Source organism: Cygnus olor, chromosome 26 (genome assembly GCF_009769625.2).
Source record: "Cygnus olor isolate bCygOlo1 chromosome 26, bCygOlo1.pri.v2, whole genome shotgun sequence".
NCBI lineage: Eukaryota > Metazoa > Chordata > Aves > Anseriformes > Anatidae > Cygnus > Cygnus olor.
Window position 1 is genome coordinate 4,454,590 of NC_049194.1, and position 21,977 is coordinate 4,476,566.

The window sequence follows — 21,977 nt, forward strand, 5'->3', positions numbered from 1 at the left end:
AGCAGGGTTACTGCTTCGGCTTCATTTATGCTACTTGGTGCCAATTACCTCGCTATTTATAGCGCCTGAACTGGTACAGTTGAAGCTGATGAAAGGAATAGTTCTTGCCTCTTAAGCCTCCACAGTGGTGTAGTACCACTTATTCCCAATCAGGTTTTCTTGCTCACTCCACCTCCTCTTGCTTAGCTGTCATGCTACCAGCTTTCCTCCTCTGCTCCCATCTGTCATTTTCCTCCTCCCCACAATACCAGGAGCTGTATGCACAAGGCATGTGCTATCGTGTATGGGTTGAGGAGCCCTGCGTTTGCTCTATGGTGACTGACTGCGGTTTCACTTCAGTAAGCTATCTGCTAATAAATCGCTTTCAGTGTTTCCTTGCTGTCGTGTCCCTAGCAGCAGCCAGATGCGTGTTTACAAAAGAGCAATCTCAGCTGTGAAAAACTCTTTTTCGGCATTGCATATCCTACCTTCCCTTAAAATACAAGGCAAAGGAATTGTGTAGATGCTAAGTCATAGGAGCACAGTTGAACATGGGAAGCAGAGACAGCTCAGTTTTACTATTTAAAACAAAAAGTGCAAAATATTTGAAATGTATGGGGACCCCTGGCTGAATTTTGGTGTCCATGTCATTTGCAATTATACCCAGGTGTGCTTTGAATGTCAACCAGCAAAGCCAGAAGAAATTCCATATATGTAATCAGGTCAATATTTGAAAAATCCAGAAAGTCTGTAAAGAAATAAAATCACCAAAATCCATTATAAAATTACAGTGAGAATGTAATCAAATGCAATCAAATCAAAGGCAACGCTTCAGGCTTATTTATAGCATTAATCAGATCATTTCAGTTAAGCCTTTCCATTTTAAGGATCTATGAGTGCTAAATGTTGGAATAAAAAAGCTTGCATTGGCTGTTATAGAAATTCTGCCTTGAGGGGTAATTTTAAAATGAAACAATTGCTTCTTGCCTTTGTAGGACACAGTGTCAGTACACAGACCCAGCTTTTATGCAGAGAGATTCTTCAAATTCATGACCAACACGGTGTTTCGAAAAAATTCCTGTAAGTACATGGCCCAGGAACTGCTGTCCTTGTGATACGGGAGAGTCAGAGCCTTATCTCCATCCTGCTGCTTGCGTCCACATGGAGAGTTTCTGGGCAGGAATCTGAGCAGGCTTTTCTGCTGTAATATGAAGCAAAGCTGGGGAGCTGCAGAGCCCTCGGGTGTCATGGCTTTCTGTGGCCTGCCAAACTCCTGCCCAGGAGCTCTCCATGCAGTGTGTCGGAGGGCAAAGGCCTATGAATGGCAGGGTGCCTTTGGTGTTGGTGGTGGTAGTTTCATCTTCTCTTTCACTCTTCTCATCCAGCTCTGAAGTCATCTCCCTCAAAGAAAGGGCGTAGTGCCTTGCTAGCTGTCAAGATGCCTGGTCCAACAGCTGCGTTCTCAGCTAGCCAGCTCCCCTCTGAAAAGGACGAAACCCAGTACGATCTCCGTGCAGCCAGGAGTTACCCCACCCTTGATGATGAAGGTAGTAGTCTTGTCTGTGGCTGATGGCTGTGTGATTACCCTCTTCTTCCTAGCAGTTCCTTAGGATGCTCCTCACTTCTCGTTGTGTTCCCCACTGTGCACCAAACGCATCTTCCTTGATGGATAGTTCTTCATTCCCTGTCTTGCTGTGCTTTGCAGGTACTAAACTTAACCAGGACAGGGGAGAAGGTAAGAGGATGCTGTTTTGTCACAGTGCTAGCAGTTAGTTGATTGGGAAGCAACATCTCTGTGTTGAAGAAGACCAAATCCTTTCTTTGCAGCACTGTATGGTTCTGCAGTAAAAATGGTCACTTGCATCACTGCTGCAAGGCAGCCACTTCCACCTGGCACCAGTGGTCGCAGCCCAAAAGCAATCAGTTGAGTTTTCCACCTGTAGAAAAAGGGGACTCTGCACTGCAGGACTTCAGTGTCAGTGTTTGAATGGGGCAAGATCTTGCATTTGGGGGAGAAAAGGAAAAAGGTAAATGGGTCTGGTTCTTTGCCCTTTTCATCACTTCCATCTGGGCTGGATTTACAGACAAGTGGTGAAAGGCAGGCTTCTTGAGTACATAAGTGTTAGTCCATGCAAAGCAGTGAGCACTCGATTCATCTCTTAATTCACTTGGATATTTATCTCTGGCAATCCAAGCCTTTAATCCAGCTTTGGTTACCAGTGAGATATCTTCATTGGCATTACATTTTCTGTAGTGTCTATCTGTCATGCTGGAATGGTGCTTACTGGCTCTCTCTAGAGGATGCTTTGGGATAAGCCGTTGCTCTCATGAACCAGCTAAACTTGCCTGCTTGAGCCTTCAAGTGGCCAGTCCCAGTGAGGGTGTGCAGGTAGAACAGCCTCACACTGGGATGGTGTAGATAAGGGGTTGATGTTTGACCTCCTCTTTTTCTTCCTACATCTCTCCTGTCCTCCGCTGTGGGCCAGCAGGCAGGCCAGACCTGCTCCCCTGCACACCTCCTTCCTTTGAAGAAGCTACCACGGCCTCCATAGCCACAACACTCTCTTCAACATCTCTCTCTGTTCCTGAGCGATCCCCCTCGGAGACATCTGAGCAGCCCAGGTACAGGTGAGGACAGTGCCCATCCCCTGCTCCCACTGGTGTCAAGTGGCTGCCGTTCCTCTTTGTGCTGCAGCTCTCGGTAGGCTGCCCTATGCTCTGGAATGCTAATGACCAATTTTAATTAAATCTCTCCTGGGAGCAAGCAGACACAGCTTTGATGGGATTAATTATTGCTGGGAGAAGTGTCAGCTGTTAAGTAGAACATCTCCCTTATGGGGCAGGGAGTTAGATTTGGGGGCAGTGTAGGATTTCTGTCTTCAATCCCTCCTCTAACTACTATCCTGGTTTCTTTCTGCAGGAGGCGCACACACTCCTCAGGGCAGGATGGCAGGTGAGAAAAGTGTCTTGTTTCTTGTTGCAGTGCTGCACAGGGACCTCACGTTTGTCCTACCTCACTTTTGTCCTTGTGCAAAGGCCTCTTGGAGGGCTGAATGTGAATATTGGCAGCCCCACGACTTTGGAGTGGTCTTCTGCAGGATGATGAATTGCTTCCTGCAATCAGATGATCCCCATTTCTTGCACAGAATTTTCACTATAGCAGATCTCCCAGTGCTCTGCAAGGAATCTTTAATATTGTTATTTGGTGGGAAAGGGGACAACTTAATTTGGTTGAGTTGTCCAAACTTACCCCCTCAACCAGCACTTGAATCAATGAAAATGGTCCCTTATGCCCCCCCTCTCAGTAACCAAGCCTTAAAAGCAGCAAAAATCCTCCTTTGTGCGTCTGCCTTGGTGAAGTGGACATGAATATAAGAGAGGGCTCTGACTTTGCAAGGTACTGAGCACATTCAGACCACCAGAGATGTAGCTAGCTTGGAGGCTGCATGTACTTCCAGTGTTCTCAGAAACTTGGGTGCTTTGAGGCTTTTTCTGGCCTGCGGTGATAGGTGGCTCAGAGCCAAGGGCAAGGTGGGACAAAACTCCCTGCTGCATAAGAGTGTCTGGATTTAGAATCTCACATCGTGTAATTATCTTGCATACTTTTGCACCAGTAAAAATAACCCTGTTGCCTGTGTCAGTGGGACCTGAATGAGGACCCTAGACTTGCTGCTCACTCTGCCCTAGGTTTCTGGGACATCTTGTAAGTGTTGTAGATACAGATCTTGAAATGCACATCAGAAACTCAGTCTTGGGATACGCCGTAGCCAGAGGAGCTGCTGGACAGACCGATGTCCTCTCTCTGTGCAGCCAATGTTTGGTGCCTCAGAGGAAGGCAAGGACTTGAGAAGATGGTTGTTTACAGCATCCCACAAACATCTCCCCTCGTTCCTGGTTTTTAGTGATTTGCTGAGTTTCACACCATGCAGCCTGTGGAAAAAATCCTTTTCCAGGGTATTTCTTAATGCATTTTGGGAAATTCCTGTCACTAGAGGGCAAGGGGCGAGTTGCTATTGATTTGCAGCACCCATCCAAGTGGCAGGGGTCTGTAAGGCATTTCACCTCCTGCAGAATCCATTGTCTGAAATTGCTGAATATTGGAGACTTAAACTCAGGCACCTGTGACAAGATCCACTTTGCAAAATGCAGTGACTTCACCTGAATTACTCCAGGCTCCCTCGATACATCATGGAGGGACTCATTGCAGGATGTGACTGCTCGTCTGAAAATGGGTCAGGTGAATCATGTCCTAGAAGTGACTGTCCCCAGACTGGACAGGGAGCTTAATGACTTGGTCAGAGGTAGATCTCTTTGTCACAGACTCACCACAACTACAGGCATCTCACATAAGTGGGACCCTCTTTGTTTTTTTTTTTTGTTTTTTTGCCTAATTTCTCCGTTTCTTGTGATGGTATCTACATTCTTTCTAGGGGAACAGGGACCTTTGTGTGTATGTGCAAAAACAAAGTTATTAAAGCATGAATCTCTGGGAATTTACATTCCTGAGTTGAAATGAAAAAGCCCTTCCCCAATTTGTTTGAGCCTGGAATGTGGCAAGCCTCTGATTACCCTAAGCTGCTGGGGAATTCCCTCTGGGTTCATGAAATCCACCCCTACAGCAGCACCCAGCCAGACGGAGTGCTGCTGGCTGCAGCTCTCGGCCGAGCACCGGCCAGGGATGGAGCAGAGCTGGCCAGGGCTCCTCGTAGACCTGAAGCTCCTCCCTGCCCCAGACCGTGCCCTTGGCTTGGCAAACACCAGCTTCTCCTTCCCAGGAGGGCTATAGAGCCAGCCCTGCTAACACAAGCAATTACTTTAATAGCATGAGGTATTAAATTGAAGACTGTCACAAACTGCTCCTGAGCGTGCAGATAAATAGGATGTTAACCTCGGAGCAAGCCAGAGCAGCTTCAGTGCGCTGGGAGCCTCAGAAGAGGTTGGAGGCTTTGCCCCTTGTGCAGTTGATGGATAACTCTGGGCACAGGTTTTCCCCAGAGGCCAATTTTCCTTTTTCCTCTGTATTCAGGTTGACATTGCCATCTTTTCTGCAGCACTGGTTAGCTAATCCCTTTCCTCTTGTCCTCTTTTCCCACCTCTTTGGCTTTGAGCACTGCAATCTGGCAGGACTGACTCTTTTGCCTGGGAGTTTTGGTTACCCCAAGCCTCAGTGCTGGGAGGTCTGGCTGAGCCTTGCTCCTTGTGTCGTTGGTTCCCAGGTCACACGAGGAGGTGCGGGTTGAAGAGGAGCTTCAGCAGATCAGCGTAGAGCTGGAGCCCAAGTGTGATGTTGAGATCGTAGCTCCTGAAGAAGACGACAAAGAGTGAGTGTTCCGGAGCTTTCAGCAGCTGGGCAGAGCCCTGCCCGCTGCCTTTTGGTCTGTGGCTGCTTCTGCTGGAGGCTGGTTTTGTTGGGGCATCGACTTCCCTGGAGAGAGAGGCTCTCACACAGCTCGGTGAGACACTGCCAAGTGATGCTCCTTCTGACCTGACCTGATCTTTCTGGATGTTAAAGCAGATTATCCTCTTCAGCTTTTCTGCAATAAATCACCGAGTCTTCCTTGTTCCTTCTTTTCTGAGCACGCTGACTCGATGCTGTCATTTCTTCCCCCCTCCAGAGAGGCGGCTTCTTCAGCCTGTGCCATTGGAACATCCACGGCTACAATAGAGGTGGAGACAGCCAGCCAGGCCTCCGAACCAGCCAGCCAGGCCTCGGATGAAGATGATGTGCCAGTCACAGACATATACTTTGTAAGATACCTTTTCTGCCTGGCCTGTTAGGGGTGTGAGGGAAACGTTTGGACGAGGCTGTAATCATCTCTATTTTGGCAGTCAGGTGCACAGGGTAGTGTCTGCCCTTGTGTCGAGTGCCTTCAGATCTTAACACTGGACAGGTTTTGAATGCAGGGAACCAGACTAGCCCTTGGAGAACGGAGAGCAGCATCTAGTGGGACTCAAACAGGTGATGCTGCTGCGGAGGTAGCCGTAGGTGTGCTGCTCTACTTCCAAGCAGGAGCGCTGAAGGGCTTATCTAGGCCAGCGTGTTCACTCCTGGGACAAGCCAAGGTGAACGCAGGTGCAGCAGGGGCTCCCTCAGCTGGAGCTGGAACACAAACGTGCCGTAGCTGCCCAGAGCCAGAGCAGAGGCGGTTGCACTGGGGCTGACTTCGGGCTCTGGTAAACTCTGGCTTTTCCTTTCCCTGCAGGCAGATGCAGTAGGTGATGCAGTGGAAATCTAGTACTGAGACAGGGAGTAAGTGAGGTGGTTGCTGGTTGGCAGCAGAGTGCCGTGGAGCTGGGGGCTGAATTCCTCAGCCAGCTTCTGCAATGTCTGAGCAGCTTCTGTAGACTGGAGAGGAGATTTTAGCAACATGTCCCTGCTTTGTGGATTCCCAGAGCAGAGCTGAGGGCCTGCCCCATGGCAGCTCTCCCCCGTGTCCTGGCACTGGAATCTTCTCATTAAAAAGGTGCCCTGCTCTGCCTCGTTGCTGTCGGTTACACAGCAGTGGAGATGAGCTGTGCCCTGTGAACTCCTTCAGACTAACCTAAACATGGCAACGTTTGGCTTTCCCTGGGCTTGCGTGACTCTGCTGCAGAGCTGCTCACTCATTGCCGAGTCATTTGGAGGCTCGCGGGAGCTGCAGAAGGAATCAGCTCCATTTTAAAAGCTTGTCTGTTTGGGTTTTTATGCATGCTGTTCAAAATGCAAACAGCTCCCTCTAACACTGGCTGCTCTTTCTTTGCCTGTGGATGGCAGCTGTGTGCAAGCTGCTTGCAGATACTGCCGGTTCTGCTGGCAAGTGTCTCCTAGCAGGGGGCAGCTCCCCTCCCTCCGTGTTCGTGGGCACATGGACTCCCCCCAAACTTCCGAGGGGTTCCTCCCTGTTGAGAAGAAACCATTTGTGTGCAGTGTGTGCTCCCAGAGAGCGTGACTGACCGCCCATCAGCATTTCATACTTCATCTGAGTCCTTGAGTTTTGCATTAAATGTGTGTCGTGTGCTGTGGAGCGTTTGTCACTGCTGGGATGAAGGGAAAAGGTGACCTGGGCTCCCACAGGCACTTTCCTTGGAAAACCACTTAAACCGGAGCTCAAGGGAGGCAGCGCCCAAGCGCAGCAGGGCTGGGACCACAGCTGCTCCCACAGCGGTGCGCCAGGAGCAGTGGTCGGAGGGTTGCTACGGACAGAGAACGATTTGTCAAGTCCCAGGGGGCTGTGGTCTGTTCTTTGGAAATCTGCTTCTGAAAGGAGAGCGCTTTATCCTCCTGCTCACTCTCAGGGGAATAAAGGCGCAGAGACTGTCCCAGGCACGGGCACCGCTCTTCCCACGCACGGCTTCCCTGCCTGCTGATCCGTTCAGACCTGGAGTTGCACAACCCCTTGTTCTTTTTTTGTTGTTGTTTTTTGTTTGTTGTTTTTTTTTTGTTTGGTTGTTGTTGTTTGTTTGTTTTTTTGCTTTCTCTTTCATCCTGTCCTTCACATCATCTTTTTTTTCCTCTGTTTCCTCTCTCACCTCACTTGCCCTGGGGCCATCCAGTTCACAGATGGGAGGTACTGGATTTATTCTCCCCGTCAGCGCAGACTCCGAACCACCTCGCTTTCCTCTGGGACTGTAAGTGAACGTGCTAGCACATAGGGGAGCAGAGCTGCAGCTTTGAAACGCTGGGTCCAGCAGCTCCTTTTTCCTTGGATGCTGTAGCTCTGTCCTCTGTGGCTGCTAGGAACCAGCTCAGTAGAAACTGGGGAGGCAGATCATAACTGCAGAAATGGATTTCTGTAGGATCTTACAGAAATGAAGGCTCTGCCCTGCTTTTCTGCAGGCTAAGGGCACAGCTCCTGGCATGGGATGGGCCACAGCATCACCCGGCCCTTGGACAAACCTGCAGGCACCAGATCTGTCTAGAAAGGTGAAGGCACCTGAGCATTTGTAGGTGACGTTAGGCACAGCTCCCTTGGCTCAGGAAGCCAGACTGGGTTCCAAAGAGCCTGTTGAGATGCTCTGGAGCTGCTGTTAAGCCAGTTTTGACCTCTCAGGCCTGTGGCCAGTCTTATTTCTGGTGGCTGGGAGGCTGAGCACTCGTAAAGCCAAAGGAGTTCTGAGTTACTGATGTATCAGGGATGGTTTCTGCTCTCAGCCCTTGCTGGCATCACTCATGGGCTCCCTCCTCACTGCAGGTTTTCTGTGAGCTGTGGGAGTTTCCCTTCCAAAAGGCGCAGTGAGGCAGTTCAGTGTTTAGGGGCTGCTCTGGGTTTTGGCATTCCCTTCTCAGGGTCCGTGAGAGCTGCTGTCTTCCTCAGAGGGTAATGACAGCACTGTCAGGGCCTCGGCACAAGCGTTTGCATAGCGTGGTTGGCGCAGCGCCTGCCGCCTTGGAGCCAGGCAGGGGAGAAGGCATCAGGCAGGGTGCACGGGGAAGCAGGGGCATGCTCCTGAGCTTGGATGGCACTGGGAAGTGCTGCACTGTGTGGGCAAACAGGCAGCCAGCTCCTCCCGGCAGCTTTTCCTGCCCCCACGCTGGGTTCGGCTGGCCCAGCACCAGCAGGGTTAATCCCAAGCACCGGATGCTCCTACTTTTTATTTTTATTTTTATTTTTTTTATCTCCCCGCTGGGTTTGCAGTTCCCTGCATGCATCTGGACTCCCAGAAGGCTCGAAAAGGGGCTGGCTGGAGCATGTGGTTCGGTCAGGATGGGTGAAAAACAGGATGTGGGGCAGACTTGGTGCAGCGTTGGGCGTTGCTGCGCCTTCAGCAGAGCCCTGCAAAAAGCTCCAGGCAAGGTTTTCTCTTCCTTCCTTCCTCCCAGCTGTCTCTGCTAATGCAGCTGCAATTACTGATGGGGTCCAGCATGCGGAGCCCAGTGCTTCAAAGCTCCTCTAGCTTCTTGTAGTTTCTTGCACATCATAGACTGTTACACTTGGTTCCCAGGCCGGGAACCCCCCCCCCCAGGCTTTTTTCAAGCATCCAGTTCCATTTCTCTTCCTCTGCAAGCCCAGGCTGGGTCATGGGGCCAGCTTCCTCCCCCTGATATGGGGGCACCTCTGGAGCCAGCAGAGCCACTTTGCAGCGAAGGTGGGTCCCCCGGGAATCACCAGCCCTTGAACCTGCCTGGATTTCTGTGCTGAGTCAGAAGCAGAAGCGTGTTTTGTCACACCGATGCCCAGAGCTGCGATAACTGGCTCCCACAACACACGTCCCCTTCCCCCACATTATTCCCAAGATCCAGTTGTGTTTTGCCTCCTTCGTTGTACCTGTTCTCATCACCCCCTCTGCTGTCTCCAAGGCTCTCAGTGGTAACTAACTGGTTCCTTTCTGTGCCCGCCATCCACCGTGATCCAACCCACCCGTCTGCTGCCTTGCTTGGCCTGCAGGGAAGGGGGAAGAAGGCACAGCAAACCAGGTCCGGTTCCACTGTAAAAGCCCTCCTGGACACTCGAGATGCCAATTTGTAGCATGCCTGGGGCTCAGAAAATGGGGTTTGGGAGCTGAGAGTGGGTAGCAAGAACCAAGAGCTCTGTCCCTGCCCCTAGGTAAGTCGCTTCCCGTGTCTCCTGGTTTCTCTGGGGTCAGGGTGATGCTGTGGCAGGGAGCTGAGGTTTCCCTGGCACTTCCAGAGCACTCAGATCTGTCCCTGCAAGAGGAGAGGTTGTCCCATGTCCCAGAAGGTGGGGAGCAGGTAGGTACTGAGGATGAGGAAGGCTCCTCTGCTGAGACCCAGCACTGAGCTCAGTTCTCTCCCTCCAGGCGGACAGCTGTTCTTACTGTATTGTTTCCTACTCTTTTATTTTCTCCTTTTATTTTTTCCTCTTCTCTCCTTTGCTCCCTGCTCTGCTGCTGCTCTCCTTGCATTCTCCCCGCCGTCTCTGGCCACTCTGGCAGCCGACAGACGAGAGGAGTTGGGTTTACTCCCCGCTCCACTATAGCGCTCAGCTCCACTCTGTCTCCGATGAGGAGAGCGATACAGTAAGTGTACAAGAAACACGTGCTGGGTGCCCGGTGGGTCAAGGTCGGACCTTGCGCTCCCTGTGCAAGCTGGCCTTGCAGAGGGAGCTGCTGTGGCCTCTGTGCAGCATGGGGCTCTTGCATGGCCGCGGCGGAGCCCTGCCGCAGCTCGGCTCAGCTCTGTGGCAGCAGGTGAGGTCTGCTGCGCTGGCAGAGACCCGTTCGGCTCGACAAGGGTTGAGTGCAGTGAAAGCTTGGGGGTCTGAAGTTCTTCAGATGCGTTGTTGTTACTGGGATGCAAAACAAGCAAGTTTCCCTCTTTGTGCTCGTTGTGGTTCTGGGGATTTGGCTGGGCTCAGACCAGATGCAGAGCGGATGCACGGGTGTTGACTCTCTTTTCTCTGCCTCTTGCAGTAATCTCTATGCAGACACAGAAGCCCCAGAGAGCAGCGATTCCCTCTGCAGGTCGATGTGTTCCCTTTTCGTTGATGCAGCCGTTCCAGTGGGATGGGGAAGAGCTTGCCGACACCAGTATTGCTGCACTGCAGGATCCCGGGCACTGCATTTCAGAACGGAGCAAAACTATAACCGTCTATTTCTACTTATCCCAGATGTGGGCAGCAAAGAAACCACCCACTCACCCACAGCTCCCAACGGAGACATCCAGCTGGGTGTAGAGAATCCTGGGTAGTAACACAGTGTTTTCCAGATGTGCACTACCGTAGCTACCTATCCATGTGTAATACTGTGAACCTTTTTAATTTTTTAATCATGTATTTATTTCTTTTATCTTTGCACAGAGACAGCACAAATGTGCTTTTTTAAACATTTAGTTTACTGCACTTTTTTTTTTTTTTTGGTTGTCATATATTTGTGCATCAGAAAGGAGTGTGAGACCTCACTGGAGAATTGGTAGGAGCACGTTGCTGGGGAGGGCAGGGAGCGGAGTGGCTTCCCTTGAGGCAGCAGCGTGGTCTGACCAACTGATGGAGTCGGGAGGTGTAAGGCTGTCCAGGCTCTGCCACGGTTTTGCCGAGTGACCTAAGGCAAGTCACTTAACCACTCTGTGCCTCGGTTCCCCTGTGCTGATGGGTGTGCAGTTCCCACTTCCATTAAAGCACTTAAAGCCTGGGATGAAAGGTGCTATGTAAATGCCATGTATTAAAGGCCATTGAGTAGAATTGCTCCCATGTTACAGTAGTCCAAAGTAGCCATGCCAATTCACTTGGATTCAAAAATCGCTAGTGACTTCTCTAGATCCGTAACGCTGTGTGGGGGAAGCAAGCGATTCCTGGCAACGCTGATGTGGTCACCTCGGCTCTCTGGACGTCGCAATGGCTTCAGCCTTCACCGTGTGCCACGCTACTGTCACCCCGTCCCTCTGTGCTTGGAAGCCCACGCTTCGTCCTACCGGCCGCTGCACCGCCGTCCGCGCCAGCCGCTGCCCGCTGGCAGGCATGGACAGATGAGGACTGGGCGCCTCCAGGGATCGGTCCCCGCTCTGCCAGCCCCGGTGTAGCTCGCCCGGACACCGCATCCCACTGGAGCCACTTAGCACCTCGCATGCTCACGGGTGTATCCGACCGCCAGTGACTCGGGGGTCGCGGACATTGGGTTCACACGTATCCTCCGTACCTCAGGGCAGTCAGGGAGCTGCGTGCACGTCCACGCCTACTGGAGGCAGAAACCAGGCACCTGGCTCCAGCACCCAGTTGCGCCGGGCGGTATTGTGTGCATAGACTCTGTTGGACACAAAGCTGGGTGACTCGGATGTTGCCTGTGGCAACGTCTGCTATTGGAAATCGCTGCTTCGGATGTCTGAGACACGGATAGTTTGCTCTTGGAGGGCTGCACGCTGTAGCCAAGACAAGATTTGGTGTCGCTTGGCAGTGCTCGGTTTAGGCTCATCCTTCTGTCAGCAGGACACCGTAGCATCTTGAACTCCAGCAATCCCATCCTCTCCCAGAGAGAAGAAATGAAACCCTTTAGACAAGGAGGCGACAGGTCTTGTTTGTGTGCTTTACATGCCAAGAGAGGGGGTCAAAATCTCTTTATTCTCATCACAATCTTCAGCTGTCCTTGGGATTCCTTGTAGAGGAATGTAGAAGAGGAACCCTCCTTCTGGGGCTCTGTCCCTTTCCATCTGTCTTCGCAGCAGCACTCAGGACTGGTTGATTCAGGTCCCAGAAGGTAACCAGGCTGGTGGGAAGCTCTTCCCCTCTGCGACGTGATGAAGTTGGCGAGGATCTTCGTGAATTGACATTGTTTCTTGCCTAGAAGTATGGGACCCAAACTTCACCCCATGCCTGCAGATGCTGAAGGCTGTACAGTGTGCTGCTCTCGGAGTGCAGGCTGGGGGTCTTGCAAGCTGCTGCCATTAGATGTATTCATGTATTTACCAAATAATCTATCAAAAGTCTTTCAAGACATTCTCCCCTTTCAGTTGCTACTTGACAGCTTGTTCATCTAGCTCGTAGCATCGCTCCATGACAGCCCCTTCAGTAGGCTGGGAAACAGCTCCTAACCCACCCCATCTCCCTGTGCCAGCCCTGGGGGGGTGCTGCAGGCTGCATGTTGAGTGCTGCGGGGGGCTCAGTAGTTGGGCAGAGGGGAGCCGGGAGTAGTGCAATACCTACAGACTAACGTGCCTCTGGGCTGAAAGCGTGAGGCTTCAAAATGCTAGAAATTCAGCCTTTGTTCGTTTCCTCCAGAAGCCCGATGCTGCACTTGGAGAGGCCGGAGGAAGCCATGTCCCTTCTGCATCTTCAGATGTCACTCTCGGGCGTTGCGCTGGGGAACGCGGCTCTGGGAGGGAGCCAGGAGGCTGGGCTCAGCTGAGCCCCAGCTGCACGGGCACTTCCTCGCTCGTGGGGCCACTGGGGTTAGCTGCAGCAGGCCTTTCCCACCAACTGAAATCAGGCATCTCGTTTAAGATGGTTCAGGCATCACTGTCTAAGAGCTGAAATCAAGACTTCTTTCCTTCCCTGAGTTTCAGGGGTCTCTAAAGCTGCTTAGCCTCTGTGCAGGAAGCATCTGAGCCCAACCTTCATGGAGTATCTCGGTGAATGAACTTTGCAGGCTCAAGCTAGCTTGGTCCCAGAAGATACGGGAAAGCCCAAATCTCCTTTTGCAGCACGTTCATTCCAACTGTTGTCATTCTTCAGGTGTCCAGGCTTTTTGAGACAATCCTTCTGTGTGCAATCCTATAATGCTGAACCCATTGGAGCGAGCAGGTCTGTAAAAGATGAGAGCAAAGGGATGGGAGCAACTTTGTCAATGTGAGTGGGGAAAAAGGAGCCTTCTTTTAGGGAGATGCTGATCCCAAATGGAAACTACTCCTTGCCAGGCCCATGCACACTTCCTGCTGTCATCTCCTGCCCAGGTGTCTGTGCTGGAGAGCAGCTGAGACTTCACAAGGCTACAGGACCCTGGGGTTCAAGGCTTGCTCGTTACCCACCTCTCTGTGCTATTCCTGCCCACTGCGTTGCAGTGGGGGAGCACTGGGGCACTGTGGGGCACTTCCCATGCCTTGTCAATGGTGCCTTTGCAGGGCACAGCAGAGTCGAGGAAGGGAAGAACTGGGTCTTGCCCTTGGGAAAGAGCATCAGCCCTTCTTTGGGGAGGAGAGCCCTTGCCACTCCTTGGCCTGAGCTTCTCTCTAGCTGTGTGCCCAGCTCACTTGCAGAGCGGGTCATGGGTGTTTTTGCTACGGCTTTCTCTAGTGCCCCAGAAGATTGCTGCCTAGTGCTGTCACCAGCGTACCCCTACATCTCAAAAAGGAGGCACCGCATCTCCTGCTGGTCCACGGGTGCAGGGCTCGAGGACTCCAGGGCTGTCTCTGCTGTCAGTCACCGCTGCTTCCTTGGTGCCTGGCTCAGCCGTGTGTGCTGAGGTTGCACGTTGGCTCTGGGCACGGGGCTGGCACCGCTGCGGCAGGGCCTGGGTCACCCTCGGTGCCGGCTGGGCTCCCGAAATGTGCTGTGGTCCTGCCCAGCACCTTCCGTTCCCCGCTCAGTGTCACCTCCAGCTCTCGCCCAGCCGGACAAAAGCCGCGGCCCCCGCGCCCTGGCTCGTGTCTGCTTTTCTCTCTGTTGATGTCTACGTTAGACCCGGGTCTCCTCTATCGGATGCTCGTGCTCCCGCTCATTTCCCACGTCTGCTCCGTGCGTGCACCGTGTAATGAATGTATGTAATTAGGGGGGGCCGAGATGGGATGCCGACCGGGGGTGTTGTCATGGCTCTCTTCTTTATGTTTTTTTTTTTTGGGGGGGGGGGGTTACGTCATGAGCGCTTTTTTCTTTTCTTCCTTCTGTTGGTTTTTCGTTTCCTCTTTGGGGGAACCCTTTTCCAGAGAACTGTAAGTTGATGCTTTGTGTCCTCGGCTCTGTGATAAAAGCATTCTGTGTGTGCTGTGCGCAGCGCGCGGCTCTGCCTCGTCTCAGCGCCTTCACTGCCGCGCCCCGCCCCGCGCCGGCATTTTGGTGTAAAAAGCGAGAAAAAAAGGGGGAAATGAATAAATAAATAAATAAATAAATAAATAAAAACACCGATCGCGGGCCCGCCCCCACTGTGGGCCGGGCCCGGCGCCGGGGCCTCGCCGCGGAACTGCCCGCGGCCGCCTGCGCCCTGCCGGGAGCGGCGGCGCCGATGGGCTCCGGGTCGCGCAGCCCCGGCCGGCGGCGCCGGGACCGGGACCGGGACCGGGACCGGGAGCGCTCCGGGAGCGGGGAGAGGCGGCGGCGCCGCAGCCGGAGCCGGAGCGGGGGGCACCGCCGCCGGGAGCAGAGCTCGGGGTGAGCGGGGAACCGGGCCCGGGGCGGCCGGGCCTTGTTGGAGGGACCGGGCCCTGCTGGGGGAGGACCGGGCCTCGCTGGGGCGGCTGGGCCTTGCGGGCGGGACCGGGCCTTGTCGGTGACCGGGCCTTGCTGGGGGGACCGGGACCGGGACCGGGCCCAGGCCCGGGCCTTGCGGGAGGAACCGGGCCTCGCTGGGGGGGCCGGGCCTTGTGCCGGGGACTGCGCCCGGTGGCCCCGGGCCTTGTCCCGGTGGCGGCGGCGGGGAGCGGGGCCTCGCTGCGGCCGGGCCCGGGGGGAGGGCAGCTCGGTGCGGCCGGGGTCGGGGCCGTGACCCCGGCCCATCGGCCTCCCACCGGCCCCAGCGTGCTCGGGGGCTCGGCCGGGCCTAGCCGGGCCTGGGAGGCCCCAAGGGAGGCAGGGCCTGCCGGGCCCAGCGCCTTCCGAGCGGCCGGGACGCTGCTGCCTTTCCTCGCCGGGCGCCCACCCGGCCCCGGGAGCCCCTCGGGGAGGACACGGCTCCTTCTGGGGCTGGGGGCAGCCGCAGGAGCTCGGAGGGAGCGTGGTACGGGGAGCGAGTACCGAGCTAAAAGCGTGTTTGAACTTTCTCGGCCCTGCTGCTGGTTCTTGCTGTGGCTCGGGACAGGCCGTGCCGTGCCTGTGGTGGGGCAATGCTCTCCTCTCGGAGCGCTGCCTCCACGCAGAGCCTGTAATCATCAACTGAAATGTGACTTCCCCCCTCTCCCACAGTTCGGACTCTGACGATGAGAGGCACAAATGGAAGAACAAAAGCAAAAGCAGGGACCAGCACCATAAAAGCCAGAAGAAACACCGCTCGCGGTCCCGGGGTCGCTCCTCCAGCTTGAGCTCCGAGCGAGAGCGAGACAAGAGGCGAGCCCGGAGCAGAGAGAGGCGGAGGAGAAGAGATGGCTCCAAGTCCTCTGTGTCCTCAGGCAGCTCTCCCTCCCCACCGCGTTCCCGGGGCCGGGAGGAGTCGGGGCAGCAGCTGAGCCTTCAGGAGCGCTTGAGGATGAAGGAGGAGAAAAAGAAGCAGGCTGCACTCATGAAGGCCTTGGAGACCCCTGAGGAGAAACGGGCTCGACGGCTGGCTAAGAAGGAGGCCAAGGAGAGGAAAAAGCGGGAGAAGATGGGGTGGGGAGAGGAGTATATGGGTTACACCAACACCGACAATCCCTTTGGGGACAACAACCTGCTGGGCACTTTCATCTGGAGCAAGGTGAGCGCCCAGTCCACACCTCTGTGTCACAAGAGGCTGCTCTGCACGTTGGCTCGGAGGAGATTGTGTTCCTGTGGCTGCCGTGGGATGGTCCAGAGCAGTGGGGTGTCAGGAGGGACTTTGCTTGAGGTGGGAACCTCTGAAACACTACAAGGAGCCACCTGAGAGCAGTGCTGTCACCTAGGGCAGCACGTGGGTGTTCCTGAAAAGCTCTGCAGGGCTTTACGTCTTTTATTGTGAAGACCAATGTTTGTAGTCAGGGCTGTGGGATGAAGAGATGGGTCAGGGTACAGGAGAGGCTCCTTGGGAGCTGAGAGCTGGGGAGCGTTCCCTGCTCGTGTTGCTGCTCACCAGGTGGGGTGGACTTTCTGGGTGAGCCTGGGTTTTGCTGAGAAGCTGCAGGAGTAGGATTTGAGGGAGTCGAGGGTCCTTGACAGGATGATAGCCCATTAGAGCAGCAGAAATGGGTGGATGTGGTGTTGGTTGCTACTTGAGAGGCTGTAGAGGTTGCTTGGTTTCATGGGTCCTCTTGGCCACTCTGTTTCAGGCGCTGGAGAAAAAGGGGATCAGCCACCTGGACGAGAAGGACCTGAAGGAGAGGAACAAACGGATCCAGGAGGACAACCGTCTGGAGCTGCAGAAGGTGGGCCCAGAAGCCCCCTCCCTCCCACTGTCTGCCACAGGTCCCCATGGACAGCCCAGTTCTCCCAGCCGCTCCCGGCCCATCCTGAAAGTTCCCTTGATCTGTCTGGGGGAGCCCATGGGCTATAAGACATGGGTGCCACACTGCGCTGACTTCTGTTCGGGGCTGAGGTTTTCTCCTTGGGGCTGAATCCAGCTCAGGAGGTGCTGATGAAGACAAATGCCAGGTCACTGCAGCGCAGCACTTCGTCGTGCCCGTGTCCCCTGTCCTCCGAAGATTTTGGCAGGGAGCAGTGGGCAGCTGGCTCTGGTGCTGGCTCTCCTTGCGCAGAGCTCCTGGCTCTCCGGGATGATTGCGGGGGCTGAGGCAGCTCAGTGAGTGCGGTTACGGCGGCGTCCTGCGGGAGGCTGGCAGCCTCACTCATGTCTCGCTCTGTCCCTGAGCAGGTGAAACAGCTGCGCCTGGAGCGAGAGAGGGAGAAGGCGATGCGTGAGCAGGAGCTGGAGATGCTGCAGCGGGAGAAGGAGGCGGAACACTTCAAAACCTGGGAGGAGCAGGAGGACAACTTCCACCTGCAGCAGGCCAAGCTGCGGTGGGCGGGCAGCTTCGTGGGGTCAGGCTGGTGGGGAGCAGAGGTCGGCAGGCACCGCTCACTGTTCCTCTCCTCTCACCCAGGTCTAAGATTCGGATTCGGGATGGAAGGGCGAAACCCATCGACCTCCTGGCCAAGTACATCAGTGCGGAGGATGACGATCTGGCTGTGGAAATGCACGAGCCCTACACCTTCCTGAATGGCCTGACCGTCTCCGACATGGAGGATCTGGTGGAGGACATTCAGGTACCTCTCTGTGGCCTCTGCACCCAGGCTGTCCGCAGGGCGGCAGCTCCAGGCCTCCCTCGCTGAGCTCTGCTGCCCTGCCTGTGGCTGAGTTCAGGCCGTGACACGGAGCAGCTGCCTGATGTCCCCTGTCCCCTGCTGCAGGTTTACATGGAGCTGGAGCAAGGCAAGAACGTGGATTTCTGGAGGGACATGACCATCATCACGGAGGATGAAATAGCCAAGCTCCGCAAACTGGAGGCCTCTGGGAAAGGAGGCCCAGGTAAGCAGGAGGCCAGAGCCTGGCATGGATGTTGAGGGGAGTGTGAACAGTGGGTAACGAATGGCGCGGGGTCTGCCGCAGGCTCTCAGGCTTGCAGAGGCTCTCGAATTGCTCCTGGAGGATGTGATGGATGGAGGCTGTGGATGTGGCAGCTGTCCCCTGCCGGGCTCCAGCTGTTCGGTGAAGCCCAGGAGTGCCTGAGTGCGTGAGCGCTCAGAGACTGACCGGTCGCCCTTGCCTGCCTGTCCAGGGGAGCGGCGGGATGGCGTCAACGCCTCCGTCAGCTCGGACGTGCAGTCCGTGTTCAAGGGGAAGACCTACAACCAGCTGCAGGTGCTGTACCAGGGCATCGAGAGCAAGATCCGGGCAGGAGGGCCCAACCTCGACATCGGATACTGGGAGAGCCTGCTGCAGCAGCTGAAGGCCTACATGGCTCGGGCCAGGTGAGAGCAGGGACTGTCCCCTGCCAACGGTGTGGAAGGGGACAGCGCAGAGCTGCTGTGAGCAGAGCTGGGGAGGCCCAAACCCACGGTCATGGTGTAGGGATATTATGCCTTTTCCAAGCTGTTGCTTCTTCCAAGTGGGAAGAAGGGCTGGACAATCAGTCCCTTCTCAAAAGGCGATGTTTAAGTTTGAGATCCTCAGGGGGGAAGCTGACTGGAGAGGTATTCAGCCCAGAACTGTAAAAAAAAAACAAATTTTGGCCCGGAGTGGTGTGTGTCCCAGCCATGGACATGCAGGGTGTGACCTGATGGCTCATCTCCCCCTCGCAGGCTGCGGGAGCGGCACCAGGACGTGCTGCGGCAGAAGCTGTACAAGCTGAAGCAGGAGCAGGGCGTGGAGAGCGAGCCGCTCTTCCCCATCATCAAGCGGGAGCCGGTCTCCCCCAGCGACAGGTATGCAGCCCCCTCCTCGGGGAGCACAGCCCTCAGCCTCCCCCTCGGGCACCCAGGACAGAAGGTGCAGCCTCATGCTCCCATCTGTCCACAGACAAACCTCGGGGAGCCAAGGGTGCCGTCTCCATCCCACGTTGTCTTCCCTGCAGGCTGGACCCAGAGGAGAGCATTGTGGTACAGCCGGGGCCGTCCTCAGAGCCAGAGGCTGAGCAGGATGCAGAGGCCAAAGGAGAAGCAGAAGGAGAAGCCGTGTTGATGGAGGAGGACCTGATCCAGCAGAGCCTGGACGACTACGATGCGGGGAAGTACAGCCCCCGGCTGCTGGGCCCCAACGAGCTGCCCTTCGACGCCCCACGTGCTGGAGGCCGAGGAGGACATGCACCGGCTGCTGCTGCTGCGCCAGCAGCTCCAGGTCACAGGTAGGAGCCCTGATGGCCTCGTGGCCTGGCCTGGCACGGGGGGCACACACGTGCCCTGGGGTGCAGGGCTGGAGGGGGGACGTTCCTCTTGGAAAAGGGTAAATGCTGGGTCTGGAGCATGCACCCAGAGCTGGCCCGGCAGAGGGATCCACCGGGTACTGAAGGGGGACGCAGCCCAGACTGCTGGCGTTCCCTGTGGGTGCCCGAGTCAGCTCCTTCCCTCTCCCCAACACACCGCTCAAGCTGCAGACAAGTGGGAAGGGTATTTTGGATGAGTTTCCCAGCGCCTGCCAGGTCTCCGTGTCCAGCACATCCCCAGCCCGGCCCCTCCTGCCCCTTCCCTGCGCGCAGCCCAGGCCCACTTGGCGCTGCGGGGCCAGCCCTCACCTCTCCTCCCTGCAGGCGATGCCACCGAGAGCACCGATGACATCTTCTTCCGGAAGGCCAAGGAGGGCATGGGCGCGGACGAGGCGCAGTTCAGCGTGGAAATGCCCCTCACGGGCAAGGCCTACCTCTGGGCCGACAAGTACCGGCCCCGCAAGCCTCGCTTCTTCAACCGGGTGCACACGGGCTTCGAGTGGAACAAGTACAACCAGACCCACTATGACTTTGACAACCCCCCGCCCAAGATCGTGCAGGGCTACAAGTTCAACATCTTCTACCCCGACCTCATCGACAAGCGCTCGACGCCCGAATACTTCCTGGAGGCCTGCCAGGACAACAAGGACTTTGCCATCCTGCGCTTCCACGCCGGGCCGCCCTACGAGGACATCGCCTTCAAGATCGTCAACCGGGAGTGGGAGTATTCCCACCGCCACGGCTTCCGCTGCCAGTTTGCCAACGGCATCTTCCAGCTCTGGTTCCACTTCAAGCGTTACCGTTACCGCAGATGAGGGGCTGCTCTCCCCGCCAGACTCCTGGCACAGAGGGTGGGCAGGGGGCTTGTCCCCTTGTCCCACATGCGCTGTCCCATGGACCTGCCCGATGCTTGGCCCAGCGCAGCCTCTTGACCATTTTCCTCGTTGCTTTTATCCTGAGGGACCCTGAGACTTTGGCACAAATAAATAGGGGTTGTTTAAGCCGTGGCCTCCCTTGCATGAGCGCCCCACGCCCCTGTGTCCCAGGTGGCTGTGCTGTACGCTGCCAGCAGCCAGTATCCTACTGGGCCAGCACTGGGAGCTCCCCTGGGGCTGTGCAGTGTTGGGGGCGAGGGGTGTCTGTGCCCCTAGCCCCACATGCTGTCCACCCTGTGGGTTCCCATCGCCCCTTCCAGCCCCACGCCCTCCCCTTGCCCGTGCCAGACCTGTCCAGCCATGACGTTCCCCAGCTGGAGCTGCAGTGCCCTTTGCTCTGCGAGCGCAGCCCTTTGCCCGTGGCCCCACTGCTGCCGCTTTCCCTCGGCCCCGTGCCGCCCCCACAGGCCCCATTTCTGGCATTCCCCTGCCTGGCATCCTGCTGCCCCAGCCTAGGAGCACCGCCACCTCCCTCGGCCCTGGCTGCAGGATGAAAGGGTTCGGTGGCCACAAGGCGTCAGCCTCCGGCGGGGAGGAGGAGCGGGGTGTGAGATGTGACCAGGACATCTCCTTACAGGGGAAAATCTGATTTCTGTGGCACACGGTCCCTCCCCCTGTCCCTGAGTGGTGCTAACTGCCCCGGGCAAGGGGCAGATGCCCTCCCCACTACCCCAGGGGTGAGGTGGGGCTCCTGGGGGCTTCATGGGGACCAGGCGGGGACTTCTTGGCCATGGGTTTTGCCTCACAGCTGGCGATTTCCCCCATAGCTCACCCCATCCTGCTTCTCTTGGCACTGCTGGCAGGATCCGGCCCTGTGGGAACTCATTTTCAGGAGCGTCCCACAGGCACCCAGGCGTGCCAGGAGCCCAGCCTGCCCACAGGCAGAGGTACCGGGAGGGGGGGGAGACCCCGACCACCTCGGCCCCGCGCGTGTCCCCAGCCTGCCGGATATCCCCCGGCCGGCGGCAGCGCCGGGACGTGTCCCCGCGGCCTCTCCTTCCTGTGCGTTATTTAAAGCCGTTGAGCGGCTGCTTGGCGGGGGGGTGTTGAGATCCTGAGGTCAGCACAGGAAGCGTGTGAAGGCCGGGACAGATGGGTTCGGAGCAAAAAGTAGAAAAAAAAAGAAGCAAAACCAGCGGTTAGGTGCCCTCTGTGCTTAACCGCCTGGCAGAGCCCCTGCCCTCTCCCTCACGGACACGGACATGGGGGGGGGGCAGTTCTCAGGTCTCCTGCTGCCACTGGATGTCCCCTGCGGTGGCACAAGTCCTGACAGCCCCTGTGCTGGTCCTGGAGCAACCTGGGAGCCTGGGGGGAGCGGGACAGGGCTGGTGCCTGCGTGAGCATTGGGGTGGGGGGAAAAGCTCCGTCCTGCTCTGGCTGCCCCCGAATTGTCACACCACGTCCCCTCCCGGGGAATGCTGGAGTCACCGCAGCCCCTCCAGGGGCAAGGTCCAGCTGACGCCCGGGGCTTTTCGCTGCCCTGGCAGTTCTCAGCGCTCTTCTCCACCCCTGCCGTATTTCAGGAGAGCTGATCGCCCGCCTCTGCCTCGTCGTGTGCCACGGTGAAGCCCCACGCTGGCTTTGTGGGGGCCGAACTCTTTTCCGCTCCCAGAGGCGGCGGCAGCGGGTGCCTGCAGCACCCAGAGGCTCCCCGCCCGCCGCACCCCCTGCCCACATCCTCTGCGCCCCGCGCGGGCTGCGGGGGTCACACCCCAGCGGCATCCGCTGCCACCAGAGCCAGCAGAGCCTCGCAGCTCCACGCCTCGTGGTTCTCGGGCTGTGACACCACGGCGGGCACGAGGGATGCTCCCATGTCAGTCGCTCTCTTTGGCGCAGGACGGGGATGCGGGTGCAACGAGCGGGCTCCGCTCCCCGGTGGCACACAGTGGCCTGGATGAATGGGCACAGGGGGACAGCGGAGGTGGTCGTGTCCCCTTGTGCCACAACGTGGCCTCAACTTT

The 21,977-nt window shown here is 56.4% G+C and overlaps 2 protein-coding genes across 7 annotated transcripts in view; both read left to right on the forward strand.

Annotated features, from left to right (window-relative positions):
* PIP5K1C (phosphatidylinositol-4-phosphate 5-kinase type 1 gamma) overlaps positions 1–14,333 on the forward strand; it is a 45,407-nt gene extending 31,074 nt beyond the window's left edge. The window contains exons 11-19 of one of the 6 annotated variants that reach the window (XM_040537284.1): positions 975–1,059; positions 1,365–1,526; positions 1,685–1,714; positions 2,466–2,607; positions 2,900–2,932; positions 5,196–5,300; positions 5,595–5,727; positions 9,853–9,936; positions 10,330–14,333. In XM_040537284.1, coding sequence (XP_040393218.1) covers positions 975–1,059; positions 1,365–1,526; positions 1,685–1,714; positions 2,466–2,607; positions 2,900–2,932; positions 5,196–5,300; positions 5,595–5,727; positions 9,853–9,936; positions 10,330–10,332 — 777 coding nt within the window. In that variant the 3' untranslated portion in view covers positions 10,333–14,333. The remainder of the gene's footprint in view (positions 1–974; positions 1,060–1,364; positions 1,527–1,684; positions 1,715–2,465; positions 2,608–2,899; positions 2,933–5,195; positions 5,301–5,594; positions 5,728–9,852; positions 9,937–10,329) is intronic. The other 5 variants (XM_040537285.1, XM_040537286.1, XM_040537288.1 and 2 more) reach the window with 5 other exon arrangements.
* A 202-nt stretch (positions 14,334–14,535) lies between these two features.
* Positions 14,536–20,082, forward strand: CACTIN (cactin, spliceosome C complex subunit). Its single transcript, XM_040537291.1, is given in 11 exon segments — positions 14,536–14,708; positions 15,459–15,945; positions 16,493–16,588; positions 17,035–17,180; positions 17,264–17,426; positions 17,571–17,688; positions 17,939–18,131; positions 18,462–18,584; positions 18,734–18,935; positions 18,937–19,003; positions 19,406–20,082. Coding segments are annotated over 11 exon segments (2,232 nt in total). The 5' UTR covers positions 14,536–14,562; the 3' UTR covers positions 19,897–20,082.
* The last annotated feature ends 1,895 nt before the right edge of the window (positions 20,083–21,977 follow it).